Source organism: Salvelinus namaycush, chromosome 6 (assembly GCF_016432855.1).
Source record: "Salvelinus namaycush isolate Seneca chromosome 6, SaNama_1.0, whole genome shotgun sequence".
Classification (NCBI taxonomy): domain Eukaryota; kingdom Metazoa; phylum Chordata; class Actinopteri; order Salmoniformes; family Salmonidae; genus Salvelinus; species Salvelinus namaycush.
In genome coordinates this window covers 12,854,245-12,870,060 of record NC_052312.1, presented here as the reverse complement: position 1 = coordinate 12,870,060, position 15,816 = coordinate 12,854,245, and the positions used below count along the sequence as shown (strand labels likewise).

At 43.3% G+C, this 15,816-nt stretch overlaps 1 protein-coding gene across 2 annotated transcripts in view; it reads right to left on the bottom strand.

Annotated features, from left to right (window-relative positions):
- Positions 1-15,816, bottom strand: part of LOC120049234 (Kv channel-interacting protein 4-like) — a 182,568-nt gene that overhangs the window by 83,130 nt on the left and 83,622 nt on the right. Inside the window, exon 1 of one of the 2 annotated variants that reach the window (XM_038995470.1) lies at positions 9,849-9,948. The exons of the other annotated variant lie outside the window; for it this stretch is intronic. Coding sequence (XP_038851398.1) covers positions 9,849-9,948 — 100 coding nt within the window. Of the gene's footprint in view, positions 1-9,848; positions 9,949-15,816 lie in introns of those variants that run through there. 2 annotated transcript variants of the gene reach the window in all.

Below are 15,816 nucleotides of genomic sequence, written 5' to 3'. Positions count from 1 at the left end.
AAACTTGGGCTGTCTCTTGTGGAGGTCATAAGTGAGCTTTTCAAGAGGGAGAAAGTCAACAATCTGGTCAATCCACATTTTAAATGCAGGAGAGGTTTTAGAGGCCCACAATAGATGAATACATTTCTTAGCAAAGTATGTAATAGTCATAAGCAAATTTTCTCTGTCAGGATTAAGAACAAAGTCCCGCTGGGCATTAAGAAGATAGATATACGGGGTCATATCAAACTGTACATCTAGTATTTTCTGTGCAGCAGTATGTATAGATTGCCAAAATCGTTCAATCTCTCTACAGCTCCAAAATACATGCATATAGGTTCCACTTTCAGAGGTACATCTTTTACAGTTAGGAGAAATGTCTGTTTTCATTCTATGGAGTCTCAAGGGAGTGTAATAAAATGTGTAATTTGTAATTAGATTCTTTCATTTTTTCATTAGTAGAGGAGCAGTATACCCTGTCGCAAACCTCCGCCCATAACTCATCACTGATAGTCAGACCAAGGTCCATTTTCCAGATTATTTTCAAAAGAATAAAGGAGGAGCCTCCTTTCTCAGAAAGGAGTCTATAGATATAAGATATTTTGCCTTTAATGGATTGTCCTGTGACAAGAAGGGTTTCAACTTCATTCAACTGAGTTCTAAACCTCCTCTTGGAAGTAAATGAGGAAATGACATGTCTAATTTGAAGATATTTAAAAAAAGGGGATCTTGGCACATTGAATTCACTGCAGAGCTCTTGAAAGGATTTCAGTGTAGTGGTTTTCTGATGAAATAGGTCTGAAAAGGTCCTGATTCCTAGAGTATGCCAAAGATTAAAGTTGGCATCCCTCAGGGCTTTTGGCAAGTCTGGGTTGCCTACTATAGGCGAGTGAGAACATATTTGGGAGGAAATGCCCAGGTATTTCTTACAGTCCCTCCACGCTAGTAGGGTGCTGTAAATCACAAAGGTTTTGGCTATGTTGCCCACTTCACTAAAGTTATTAATGAATATAATTGAGCTTAGTGGTAATGAACCACAGGATTGGGCTTCTATCTGAATCTGAATCTGTCTGTTTGTGATCCATGTTAGCATGTTGCGGATTTGGGCAGACCAGTAGTACAATTGAAGGGAGGGAAGGGCAAGACCACCCTTAGATTCAGGTTTCGATAGAGTGGAGAACTTGATCCTAGGTTTTTTATTGCCCCATATAAATTGATGTGATGCTTTGGTTAGTTGTTTTGAAAATGGAAACTGGGAGATAGCATGGGAGCATCTGAAATAAATAGTTCAGTCTAGGGAGGATGTTCATACGGATGACATTAATTCTTCCTACTAAGCTAATTGGTCCAGGTTTGGAGATTGTTCTTGATTTGATCCAGGAGTGGAAGATAATTTTCCTTGAAAAGGCTATTCAGATCTGGTGTTATGAAGATCCCAAGGTATTGAAACCCCTGTGTCTTCCATTGGAATGGCCATAGTGTCTTCATAGAGCTGGTGAGTGTAATATTGAGAGTTCAGACAGTGGATTTGTTAAAATTGATCTTATAACCTGAAAACTTGACATACTGGGCAATTGTGTCTAAAATTGGAGGGATTTCTCAGGGTTGGATGTGTAGAGCAAGACATCATCCGCGTAAAGCGAAATCTTGTGCTGCAGGCCGCCTGCATAACCCATAATACTTGGATTGCTCCTCATCAACTCTGCCAGAGGCTCCGCCCCCAACAAGTAGAGCAGGGGGGACAGCGAGCACCCTTGTCTTGTGCCCCGTCCCAAAGGGGAATCTGTCAGAGTTCAGTCCGTTAGTAGTCACCATGACATTTGGATGAGAGTATAGTGATTTGATCCATTTAATAAAGTTTGGGCCCATTTTGAACTTTTCTAAGACTGAGAACAGAAAGCTCCACTCCATCCTGTCGAACGCCTTCTCAGCATCCAGTGAAGCCAGCAGGACAGGGGTCTTCTGTGCGTTTACTTGATCAATAATATCAAAAAGACGGCGAATGTTATCAGAAGAGTATCTGTCTCTAATAAATCCAGTTTGGTCCGCTTTTATTATTTTGTGAAGAAGAGTGTTTAGTCTTTTGGCGAGCAATTATTTTGTAGTCGAAATCCAACATGCTTATGGGCCGGAAGGACGAGCAGGATAGAGGGTCCTTGTCTTTTTTGAGCAACACTGTAATGCGAGCTGTGTGCATTGAGTCTGGGAGAACTCAGTTTTTGCAAAAATCCTCCAGCACTGGCATGAAAATAGGGATAAGCTGGGGCCAAAAAGTTTTGTAGAACTCTCTGGGGAATCCATCTGGGCCTGGGGACTTATTAGGTGGCATGGAGGTAACTGCCTCCAGGATCTCCTCAGGAGTGAAGGGGGAGTTGAGATCTTCTTGGTCGGTCTCTGATAGTTTAGGTAGCGAGATTCCCTCTAGGAAGGAGTGGAGTTCTGCCTCCGTGTGTTTTTTCTCAGAGGTATATAGTTTGCAGTAAAAATCATGAAAAGTTAAATTGATATTTTTGGGGTCATATGTGACCTCGTCCTCTGCTGTTCGGATAGCCATGATTTTACGCTCTGACTGCTCTTTTTTTAATTGGTAAGCAAGCAATCTACTCGACCTATTGCTATACTCATGGTATTTCTGTTTAGTAAAGAAAACTTTTTTTTAATCTCCCGAGTATAGTCCAAATTCAGTTGTGCTTTGGCTGCTTTAAGTTGACTCCAGGAGGTGCTGTCTGGGATTGTTTATGTACTTTTTCACAGCATTCCAGCTCCCTCTCGAGATCTAGCCTGTGTGCTTCCATTGCTTTTTTCTTAGAGGAAGCATATGCAATTAGATGACCTCTTAGTGTGGCTTTAGCAGCGTCCCACATTGTGGCTGGAGAAACAGGAGAATCTTTGTTGTCTTGTGTGTAGTTGTCTATCCATGTAGTTACCAATGTATGGAACGCTTCGTTTGATAGCATGGAGGTGTTGAATTTCCAGCTCTTTGACCTCGGGATGTTTTTGCAGAGGTCAAAGCGGAGATGGACAAAGGCGTGATCTGAAAGCGCTATGGGTCCGATTGTACACGTGGCTGAATTTATGAAACTCTTTGGGATAAAAATGTAATCTATACGGGAGTAGGTGTTATGGACATTAGAGTAGTATGTATAGTCCATAGATGAGCTATTAGTCTCTCTCCAGATATCTATCAGTCCCATCTCTTTAGTAAGAGAGTTCAACATCTTTGCAGATCTGGGATTTGTGGTGGGGACTTGAGATGATTTGTCTAGGGTTGGGTTAAGGGTATAATTAAAATCTCCGGCCACCACGCCAAAGGAAACACAATGCTCATTGAACAGGGTTATCATTTTTGACATGAAAGCAGGAGTATCTGTGTTAGGGGCGTATATGTTTAAAATAGTAATTGGTTGCCCATACAGTGACCCAGTTATCAAAATAAATCTCCCCTCCTGATCAGATATGTTTTTGTCAATTATGAATGGAACATTCTTATGGATAAGTATGGCTGTACCTCTACTGTTTGATTTGAAAGATGAGAAATACACCTGTCCCACCCAACCTCTGCGGAGTTTGGCATGTTCAGCATCACAGAGGTGTGTCTCTTGCAATAGCGCGATGTCTGCTTTTTCCTTTTTTAGAACACGTAGTATCTTTTTCCGTTTTATTGCATGACCTAGACCATGGCAGTTCCATGTCAATAGATTTAAGGTACTAGTCATCGTCATCGAACAGTAATCGAACTTTAGTGCAAGTCATCTCTGGGTAAAGGTGGATAGTAGTTACAGCTGCGTTCACATAAAAGGAAAATAAATGGTGTACATAAAATAACAATCTCTGAACACCCCAGCCGAGTTCCCAAACAACTCGACATATCCCTTTGGATCTATTACCCCCCCACTCAGTCACAATTCTGTGTTCCAAAAAAAACCGGGAACAGTTAGCAACGCACAACGTCTCCCCCTCCCCACCAAAGAAATGCCTCATCCTCTCCCCTCCGCCCCGCATTGAGTAAATGACAACGTAGCCCCCGTCCAGACCACATTAAAAGAGGGAGAAAATAAAATCAATAGCCCAGCCTACATATACCTCCCCCAAGGGACATAGGGAACCACAAGTAATAATAGCAACAAAAAAAAGAGAAATAAAAGTAGGCTGAAACGTTAGTAGGTCTAGGTTAGGCTATAGAGCCTATCCCTCTCAGCTAAAGGAACATAAATATAGATTATTCGGCTATAATGACATTTAGCGGGGCGGGTGGGTCTTTGGATATCGGCTATATGTTGTCTTACCTCCTTCAGTAATAACAGTAATCGCATTAAGTCATTGGTCCATTTCTCATTGACCAGGATTGTCTTTCAAAAAACGTTTTGCCTCTTCGGGAGTTTTGAAGTGTCGCAGGGCTCCTTGGTGAAGAATCCTGAGCTCGTTTGGGTATTTGAATCCCCTAAAGATGCCTCGGTCAATGGAGTATTTCTTCACCTCGTCAAACTCTCGGCGCTTTCGGCGTATTCCAGCTGACAGGTCATGGTGTAAAGTGAGTTTGGCGTTTCCCACTGTAATGGTGTTGGTTTTCGCCACCTGTAGGACTCATTCCTTGTCGGTGAATCTCAAGAAACGTCTGGTGATTGGGCGCGGTGGTTGTCTGGCTGCTGGTGGGGGCCTCAGTGCTCGGTGAGCTCTCTCGAGTTCTATGGGCCTGTCGGTGGACAGGTGGAGCCACTCGGGAAGTTTGTCTTGCAGGTAGCGGATCAGTGGCATGTTTCCCTCTTCTTTTTCGCCCAGATTTAATAGAACACAATTATTCCTTCGCCCCCTGTTTTCCAGGTTCTCTGTTTTCTCTTCCAGATGCTGTATTTTCTTTTTAGCATATGCTATTGTTTCCATAGCGTCTGTCAATAAGTTTTCCATGGATAGGATTCGCCCCTCTACCTCGTCCAGGCGCCCCGCGTTTATGGTTATCTTGTTGTTGATGTCAGGCAAAGCATTTTCCAGGATTGTCACCTTGCCCCCTATCGCAATGAGCTGAGAGTTAATGGCATCTAATTTAATGTTGAGTTCTGTACGTTGGGATCTCAACTCAGAAAGGATGTCTTCGACAGAGTGCGAGTGCTCCTGGCTAATGGCGCAAGCTTTTTCTGAAGCTAGCTGCTTCTTGGAGGCTTTATCCGTCGCTAATGCTCGAGTCTGGGTAAAAATGTCACCAGTAATGTCGCATTTTGTAGCCGCCATGACTTTTCGACTAAAGCTAAAGGAGTTTAAACTTGAAGTGGAGGTAAGATTAGGAATTGGAAACTACTTGTGCGGAGCTCTTAGTTCATGCAGCCATCTCGTTCAGGGGTCACGTGATCCCTCTAATGCACTCTAAAAGGGCTAATTTCAACGTGGAGGTGACGATCACCACACTGGAAGGATGAATTTCTACTAGACCAGCCAGAATTCAACGCAAGCTGATTATGGCAAAATGGTATGAACATTGAACTCTTATTCACTAAAGAAAAAGTGATACATCCTAGAAGTCGAGTTATCAGCTGCAGCTGTAAACGTACGTGGCCTAGGAAAGAACAGATAATCTCCTAATGAGAATGACAGGGTACAACGTATCCACCCTACAACACTATGACCAGAAATATTCTTCAAAGGACAATGGTGATCTCTGCTGGGCAAACCAGTCTTCCATCTTTGACTCATCTATCGAAGCGCAGCTCAGTGTAAATATACACTGCTCAAAAAAATAAAGGGAACACTAAAATAACACATCTTAGATCTGAATGAATGAAATATTCTTATTAAATACTTTTTTCTTTACATAGTTGAATGTGCTGACAACAAAATCACACAAAAATTATCAATGGAAATCAAATTTATCAACCCATGGAGGTCTGGATTTGGAGTCACACTCAAAATTAAAGTGGAAAACCACACTACAGGCTGATCCAACTTTGATGTAATGTCCTTAAAACAAGTCAAAATGAGGCTCAGTAGTGTGTGGCCTCCACGTGCCTGTATGACCTCCCTACAACGCCTGGGCATGCTCCTGATGAGGTGGCGGATGGTCTCCTGAGGGATCTCCTCCCAGACCTGGACTAAAGCATCCGCCAACTCCTGGACAGTCTGTGGTGCAACGTGGCGTTGGTGAATGTATCACTAGCCACTTTAAACAATGCCACTTAATATAATGTTTACATACCCTACATTACTCATCTCATATGTATATGTATATACTGTACTCTATATCATCTACTGCATCTTGCCATCTTTATGTAATACATGTATCACTAGCCACTTTAAACTATGCCACTTTATGTTTACATACCCTAAATTACTCATCTCATATGTATAGACTGTACACTATACCATCTACTGCATCTTGCCTATGCCGTTCTGTACCATCACTCATTCATATATCTTTATGTACATATTCTTTATCCCTTTACACTTGTGTGTATAAGGTAGTAGTTGTGGAATTGTTAGGTTAGATTACTTGTTGGTTATTACTGCATTGTCGGAACTAGAAGCACAAGCATTTCGCTACACTCGCATTAACATCTGCTAACCATGTGTATGTGACAAATAAAATTTGATTTGATTTGATTTGGAGCGAGACATGATGTCCCAGATGTGCTCAATTGGATTCAGGTCTGGGGAACGGGCGGGCCAGTCCATAGCATCAATGCCTTCCTCTTGCAGGAACTGCTGACACACTCCAGCCACATGAGGTCTAGCATTGTCTTGCATTAGGAGGAACCCAGGGCCAACCGCACCAGCATATGGTCTCACAAGGGGTCTGAGGATCTCATCTCGGTACCTAATGGCAGTCAGGCTACCTCTGGCGAGCACATGGAGGGCTGTGCGGCCCCCCAAAGAAATGCCACCCCACACCATGACTGACCCACCGCCAAACCGGTCATGCTGGAGGATGTTGCAGGCAGCAGAACGTTCTCCACGGCGTCTCCAGACTCTGTCACGTCTGTCACATGTGCTCATGTGCTCAGTGTGAACCTGCTTTCATCTGTGAAGAGCACAGGGCGCCAGTGGCGAATTTGCCAATCTTGGTGTTCTCTGGCAAATGCCAAACGTCCTGCACGGTGTTGGGCTGTAAGCACAACCCCCACCTGTGGACGTCGGGCCCTCATACCACCCTCATGGAGTCTGTTTCTGACCGTTTGAGCAGACACATGCACATTTGTGGCCTGCTGGAGGTCATTTTGCAGGGCTCTGGCAGTGCTCCTCCTTGCACAAAGGCGGAGGTAGCGGTCCTGCTGCTGGGTTGTTGCCCTCCTACGGCCTCCTCCACGTCTCCTGATGTACTGGCCTGTCTCCTGGTAATGCCTCCATGCTCTGGACACTACGCTGACAGACACAGCAAACCTTCTTGCCACAGCTCGTATTGATGTGCCATCCTGGATGAGCTGCACTACCTGAGCCACTTGTGTGGGTTGTAGACTCCGTCTCATGCTACCACTAGAGTGAAAGCACCAGAGTGAAAGCATTCAAAAGTGACCAAAACATCAGCCAGCAAGCATAGGAACTGAGAAGTGGTCTGTGGTCACCACCTGCAGAACCACTCCATTATTGGGGGTGTCTTGCTAATTGCCTATAATTTCCACCTGTTGTCTATTCCATTTGCACAACAGCATGTGAAATTTATTGTCAATCAGTGTTGCTTCCTAAGTGGACAGTTTGATTTCACAGCAGTGTGATTGACTTGGAGTTACATTGTGTTGTTTAAGTGTTCCCTTTATTTTTTTGAGCAGTGTATATCTTGCATTTTCCTTTTCTGAATGGGGGGTTAGTAGAATGCATAAAATTCTATATTTACGGTACCATAGCTTCTCAAGGTCCGATAGAGATCCAATCCCCTTTGCCCCTCAGTCTTCCTGCTCTTTGATTCAAACCCAACCCCCTTTCTTTGTGTAACCAACCGTCATATCGGTTTCGTACGCTAGGGACTTTTTCTTTTATGACATGAATAGTAATCGATGTATGATCCATCCTGTGTATATGTAATTCTGTGTGATTATTTAGGTATTTAGTAAATAAATAATTAAGCCAATTTTTGTATTGCTGATTCAAACTTGTTAGACAGGGTTCGTGAAGATAACCAATAATTCTACGACTTTCAGATGAGACTGAATAAGGTGACAATTAATAATTGACTGCTATTGATATAGATTTTATTCGGAAGACAGCAGCTCTATAAACACTCTTCCATGGTGCCACAGGTTATTAACGAGTTAATTGTTGGATGGTTTAATTCAATCACGTAATCAATCAAACGTTAGGTAATCGAGTTGATAAAATATCATGTCATAATAATTGAATCAGTCAGAGACACGACACTGGATTGTGTCGCAGCACAGATCTGGAGAAGGGTACCAAAATGTTTCTGCAGCATTGAAGGTTCCCAAGAACACAGTTTCCTCCATCCTTCTTAAATGGACGAAGTTTGGAACCACCAAGACTCTTCTTAGAGCTGGCCGCCCGACCAAACTGAGCAGGGAGGTGACCAAGAACCCAATGGTCTCGCAGAGCTCTAGAGATCCTCTGTGGAGATGGGAGAACCTTCCAGAAGGACAACCATTTCTGCAGCACTCCACCAATCAGGCCTTTATGGTAGAGTGGCCAGACGGAAGCCACTCCTCAGTAAAAGGCACGTGACAGCCCGCTTGGAGTTTTCTAAAAGGCACCTAAAGGACTCTGACCATGAGAAACAAGATTCTCTGGTCTGATGAAACCAAGACTGAACCCTTTGACCTGAGTGCCAAGCGTCACGTTTAGTGGAAACCTAGCACCATCCCTACGGTGAAGGATGGTGGTGGCAGCATCATGCTGTGGGGAAGTTTTTCAGCAGCAGGGACTGGGAGACTAGTCAGGATCAAGGGAAAGATGAACGGAAGAAAGTACAGAGAGATCCTTGATGAAAACCTGCTCCAGAGCGCTCAGGACCTCAGACTGGGGCGAAGGTTCACCTTCCAATAGTACAACGACCCTAAGCACTCAGCCAAGACAACGCAGAAGTGGCTTCGGAACAAGTCTCTGAATGTCCTTGAGTGGATATATATATGTCCTTGAGTGGATATGGAAATGATGCAGACAATTACATTGACAGAAGCCACAATCTATTTGCAATATTAAAGCTGATCCATCCCCTAAAAAAATAAAAGAATAATAAATAATAATTTAAATCGCAATCAAGCTTTTCCTCAAGACAGCATCACTGACATGCACCTTAAATGAGGGCGCTCAATGACAACATGTTCATGTCTGAAACAAAAGCAATTTAAGACAAATAACCATATTTCTACCCCTGAATGATACATGACTTATAAATGTTGAACCAATTGTTGAAGTACAGAATGCAAGAGATAAGACAGCACAGTCAAGACCAAAGGCATTTGCAACAGAGGACGAATGTATAACCTGTTGATTGTTTCTGAAGATGCATGAAAGTTAGGAATGGGGGGGAATTGATAGAGTATTGCAATATTATTTTGTACAATATTCTATTGATTCTATGACTGAGTATCGGTAAAAAAAACTTGGTTAACATTATAGAATCGCAATACATATTGAATGGGGGAAAAAATCATATTGGCACCGAAGTATGGTAATGATATCATATTGTGAGGTCCCTGGCAATTCCCAGCCCTAATGAAAGTACATGTACACAATTATAGTCTACATTCAACTTCAACCAAGACATCCATAAAGAGCCACAAACCAACAATTGAGTAAACTGTGTAATATGGAATACACTGCATTTGAAGTTAGATTCAAGCTCGGAGGAACTGACAACTTGTCGTTCAGAAAAGTCCTCTAAACTTCTTCATATGCTCTGACGAAACTCAAAGACAGCCTAGCTTATATCTTACCGTCGTAACCCGTCTCTAAAAGTCCAAACTGCTCCATAACCTTGACAAAGAGAATCACCACCACCAGAACGGCAATCATCTCCAGCCCCTCAAGGTTCATGGTGATCGAATCAGTCGGGTCATGGGCTGCCCATGACCACTGTCACAATCACAGAGCTCACTGCCCGTTTACAGGACATTTAACTTCACTTAGAGAGCCAGCATCTCAGGCTTGACGAGACACAGGCGAAAAAGAGAAGAGAGAAAGAAAGGGGAGGGAGAGGATCTGAGAGAGAGGGGGCGTGAAGAGAGAGGGGAGTAAGGAGAAAGAGTAATGGGAGGAACACAATCAACCAATAAAAATACAAAGGTAAAGTAAAGAGGGAGAAGACAGTAAGAGGAAGAAAAGGGGCCGGGTTGACAGAGAGAAAAGAGGAAATGGAGAGGCACAAAGACAGAGGGAGAGAGACAGCCACCAGTGTTGCCAGGTGCTGTGGAGATTACCAAGTCCATTGTTATCTTCCCCCCACAGTGGGACACACCAAACGCTGCAGAAAGGACAACCAATCACATCCCAGCATAGAAGGGTCACATAAGATCACCCTCCCGACCCCCCCAAACCCCATGTTCCCTTCTCGATGATCCCCAGGGTATCCCATGAGCCCATGGATCAGGGAAAGTCCCAAGGCTGCTCTCTGGAAGTACTTTACGTCCCAATACAATACATTCCATATTGTCCCGGTAAGAACAGAAGGAAGCGTTCTGAATAACATGTTGCTATGGTGACAGTAAACATGAATGGATCAAGAGATATTTGTGCAGCTGTGTACGGTTACCAAAGCATATGGTATATTAATAGGTTAAAAAAAAAAGTGTTCTGAGGTGAACCACTGTCCACCTGAGCCTTTTCTGTACTAATCTACTTTAAAATTCATCCCAAGATAAAACATTTTTTTATTAAAGGGCATTTTCTTCCAAAATGCATAACAACGTAACAGTCTTACATTGAAAACATCCTAGCATGGTAGGCTACATGAGAAGCAAATCAATAAAGACACAATGACGGTTATAGACCGTCAATCATTTTCTCGAAATATATTCTGCGATTACTACACAGAATTCACTACGTTTTTAAAGGGCTCAAAAGAATTTGAAGAAACTGTGGGTCCTTCCTGATATTGTGTGTTACATGGATACTTAAATGGGTCTCTTTCCTCTGTCGCAATAATGGCATTAGGCTTGATTGGAATGCTTATTCCTCTCAGGTTGTCCTTTGATTAGAGTGTTTAAAGCTGATTAAATGAACATGTGCCTACTCTCCCCTTCACCTTCAACATTAGCAAGGTCAATGCGTTAGCTCAACGTGATTTACGAATCCACTTCCATAAAGAGGGGTCTGAATAGGTAGATAAATATACATGGGTGGTTCTCATGGAAGAGTTTCATTGTAAGCTCAGTTATTTTTGTACTGGCGTTTCCTGTTATGAATTTAAAAATATGAATTCAATCGCTCTTAAAGCATGCACTATTTTGTCTGGTAGGCTTCGTTAGCATATACAGTGAGGTCCAAAAGTATTTGGACAGTGACACGTTTAAAAAAAAAATTGGGCTGAAATGATACAATGACTATGAGGTTATCCATATCAGGTGAAACGTTTAGAAATTACAGCCCTTTTTGTACATAGTCCAGCCATTTCAGGGAACTATAGTATTTGGACAAATTAACTTATGTGTATTACAGTGGTTTAGTATTTGGTCCCATAATACTAGCAAACAATGACTACATCAAGCTTATGACTCCACAAACTTGTATGCATTTCCTGTTTTTGTTTTGGTTGCATTTCAGATTATTTTGTGCCCGACAGAAATTAATGGTAATAATAGAATATGTTTCTGAACAAAAACTTCCACATTAACGTGGACACTACCATGATGAGGAGGGATTTTATTCTAATCATGCATAGTAATCCTACCTTACCTTGTGCAATTACAGTAGTACTGGCAGAGCAAAAAAGGCCATCACTGAATGACTTACAGTACACGGTTGCACTGCATGACTTTATTTAATACATCTAACCATACACAATACTGTACATACCTACCCATCATGCACACATACAGACAGCTTACAAGGCTATAAGAATATGACCTCGTAATGGAGTGCGAATAGCATCATAATTGATTGCGTTTTAGCAGTGTGAAACACAGTGTGCATATCTAAAACGATGGCCCATTTCTTTCCGTCTCTACAGGTTGTTGTACTGTTTTGGTTTCTGACAGCAATGAATATACAGTACTGTGTATGGGAGATTTTGCTGCCATCAAATGGACACTGAGAGAAACGGCAGGGCTAGACAGAGTACTCAACTATGCTCCTCAAATTTCACTGTACGCTATTTATTCAAATGCATATTTCAAATTAAATGAAATTGTATTCGTCACATGCGCCAAATACAACAAGTGTAGACCTTACAATGAAATGCTTACTTACAAGCCCTTAACCAATAATGCAGTTAAGAAAAACACCTAAAAAAAACAATATATAAAAATAACAAATAATTAAAGAGCAGCAGTAAAATAACAATAGTGAGGCTATATACAGGGGGTAACGGTACAGAGTCAATGTGTGGGGGCACAGGTTAGTCGAGTTAATTGAGGTGATATGTACATGTAGGTAGAGTTATTAAAGTGACTATGCAGCAAAAAAGAGGGGGGGGGGGGTGCAAATAGTCTCGGTAGCAGAGAGAACAGTCTATGACTAGGGTGGCTGGAGTCTTTGACAATTTTTAGAGCCTTCCTCTGACACTACCTGGTATAGAGGTCCTGGATGGCAGGGAGCTTGGCCCCAGTGATGTACTGGGCTGTACGCACTACCCTCTGTAGTGCCTTGTGGTCGGAGGCCGAGCAGTTGTCATACCAGGCGGTGATGCAACCCGTCAGGATGTTATCGATGGTGCAGCTGTAGAACCTTTTGAGGATCTGGGGGCCCATGCCAAATCTTTTCAGTCTCCTGAGGAGGAATAGGCTTTGTCGTGCCCTCTTCACGACTGTCTTGGTATGCTTGGACCATGTTAGTTTGTTAGTGATGTGGACGCTAAGGAACTTGAAGCTCTCAACCTGCTCCACTACAGCCCCGTCAATGACAATGGGAGCGTGCTCGGTCCTCCTTTTCCTGTAGTCCACAATCTTCTCCTTTGTCTTGATCACTTTGAGGGAGAGGTTGTTGTCCTTGCACCACACGGTCAGGTCTCTGACCTCCTCCCTATAGGCGGTCTCATCGTTGTCGGGGATCAGGCCTACCACTGTTGTGTCATCGGCAAATTTTATGATGGTGTTGGAGTAGTGCCTGGCCGTGCAGTCATGAGTGAACAGGGAGTACCTGAGGGGCCCCGTGTTGAGGATCAGCGTGGCAGATGTGTTGATACCTACCCTTACCACCTGGGGGTGGGCTGTCAGGAAGTCTAGGATCTAGTTGCAGAGGGAGGTGTTTCGTCCCAGGGTCCTTAGCTTAGTGATAAGCTATGGTGTTGAACGCTGAGCTGTAGTCAATGAATAGCATTCTCACATAGGTGTTCCTTTTGTCCAGGTGGGAAAGGGCAGTGTGGAGTATAATAGAGATTGAATCATCTGTGGATCTGTTGGGGCGGTATGCAAATTGGAGTGGGTCTAGGGTTTCTGGGATAATAGTGTAGATGTGAGCCATGACCAGCCTTTCAAAGCACTTCATGGCTACAGACGTGAGTGCTACAGGTCAGTAGTCATTTAGGCAGGTTACCTTAGTGTTCTTGGGCACAGGGACTATGGTGTTCTGCTTGAAACATGTTGGTATTTCAGACTCAGACAGGGATAGGTTGGAAATGTCAGTGAAGACACTTGCCAGTTGGTCTGGGCATGTTCGGAGTACAGTCGTGGCCAAAAGTTTTGAGAATGACACAAAAATTAATTTTCACAAAGTCTGCTGCCTAAGTTTGTATGATTGCAATTAATTGCAAAGTCCCTCTTTGCCACGCAAATGAACTGAATCCCCCAAAAACATTTTCACTGCATTTCAGCCCTGCCACAAAAGGACCAGCTGACATCATGTCATTGATTCTTTCGTTAACACAGGTGTGAGGGTTGACAAGGACAATGCTGGAGATCACTCTGTCATGCTGATTGAGTTCGAATAACAGACTGGAAGCTTCAAAATGAGGGTGGTGCTTGGAATCATTGTTCCTCCTTTGTCAGCCATGGTTACCTGCAAGGAAACATGTGCCGTCATCATTGCTTTGCACAAAAAGGGCTTCACAGGCAAGGATATTGCTGCCAGTAAGATTGTACCTAAATCAACCATTTATCGGATCATCAAGAACTTCAAGGAGAGCGGTTCAATTGTTGTGAAGAAGGCTTCAGGGTGCCCAAGAAAGTCCAGCAAGCGCCAGGACCGTCTCCTAAAGTTGATTCAGCTGCGGGATCGGGGCACCACCAGTACAGAGCTTGCTCAGGAATGGCAGCAGGCAGGTGTGAGCCCTTCTGCACGCACAGTGAGGTGAAGACTTTTGGAGGATGGCCTGGTGTCATGAAGGGCAGCAAAGAAGCCACTTCTCTCCAGGAAAAATTCTGCAAAAGGTACAGGGTTTGGACTGCTGAGGACTGGGGTAAAGGCATGTTCTCTGATGAATCCCCTTTCCGATTGTTTGGGGCATCCAGAAAAATGCTTGTCCGGAGAAGACAAGGTGAGCGCTACCATCAGTCCTGTGTCATGCCAACAGTAAAGCATCCTGAGACCATTCATGTGAGGGTTTGCTTCTCAGCCAAGGCAGTGGGCTCACTCACAATTTTGCCTAAGAACACAGCCATGAATAAAGAATGGTACCAACACATCCTCCGAGAGCAACTTCTCCCAACCATCCAGGAACAGTTTGGTGGCAAACAATGCCTTTTCCAGCATGATGGAGCACCTTGCTATATAAGGCAAAAGTGATAACTAAGTGGCTTGGGGAACAAAACATCGATATTTTGGGTCCATGGCCAGGAAACTCCCCAGACCTTAATCCCATTGAGAATTTGTGGTCAATCCTCAAGAGGTGGGTGGACAAACAAAAACCCACAAATTCTGACAAACTCCAAGCATTGATTATGCAAGAATGGGCTGCCATCAGTCAGGATGTGGCCCAGAAGTTAATTGACAGCATGCCAGTGCGGATTGCAGAGGTCTTGAAAAAGAAGGGTCAACACTGCAAATATTGAGTCTTTGCATCAACTTCATGTAATTGTTAAAAAAATCCTTTAACACTTATGAAATGCTTGGAATTATACTTCACTATTCCATAGTAGCATCTGACAAAAATATCTAAAGACACTGAAGCAGCAAACTTTGTTTAAATTAATATTTGTGTCATTCTCAAAACTTTTGTCCACGACTGTACACGTCCTGGTAATCCGTCTGGCCCTGAGGCATTGTGAATGTTGACCTGTTTAAATGTCTTACTCACATTGGCTGAGCATGAGAGCATGATCACACAGTCGTCCGGAACAGCTGATGCGCTCATGCATGTTTCAGTGTTACTTGCCTCGAAGTGAGCATACAGTAGAAGTAATTTAGCTCATCTTGTAGGCTCGTGTCACTGGACAGCTCTCGGCTGTGCATCCCTTCGTAATCTGTAATAGTTTGCAAGCCCTGCCACATCCGACACGAGTCGGAGCCGGTGTAGTATGATTCGATCTTATTCGATGTTGGTGAAGCAACAGTCAGAGTGCCCCTAAGAAAGGGTAACCAGATTTGGACCAAAAAGGTAATGTGATATTGAATTCTCAGCATGTTTAAGTGCATCAACATAATCATTAAACAGATTAAATGGAAGGCTGTTGCACTTTGCAACACTGGGTCTCACAGGTTTAAAGGTTTCCAAGGAAGCAAAAGTTATTGTTGGAAAACAGGAAGGGAACCAGGTCTGTACTGTACATTGGGATCAGTATAAACAACTGTTGCCCCAAGGTTGTCAGAGTG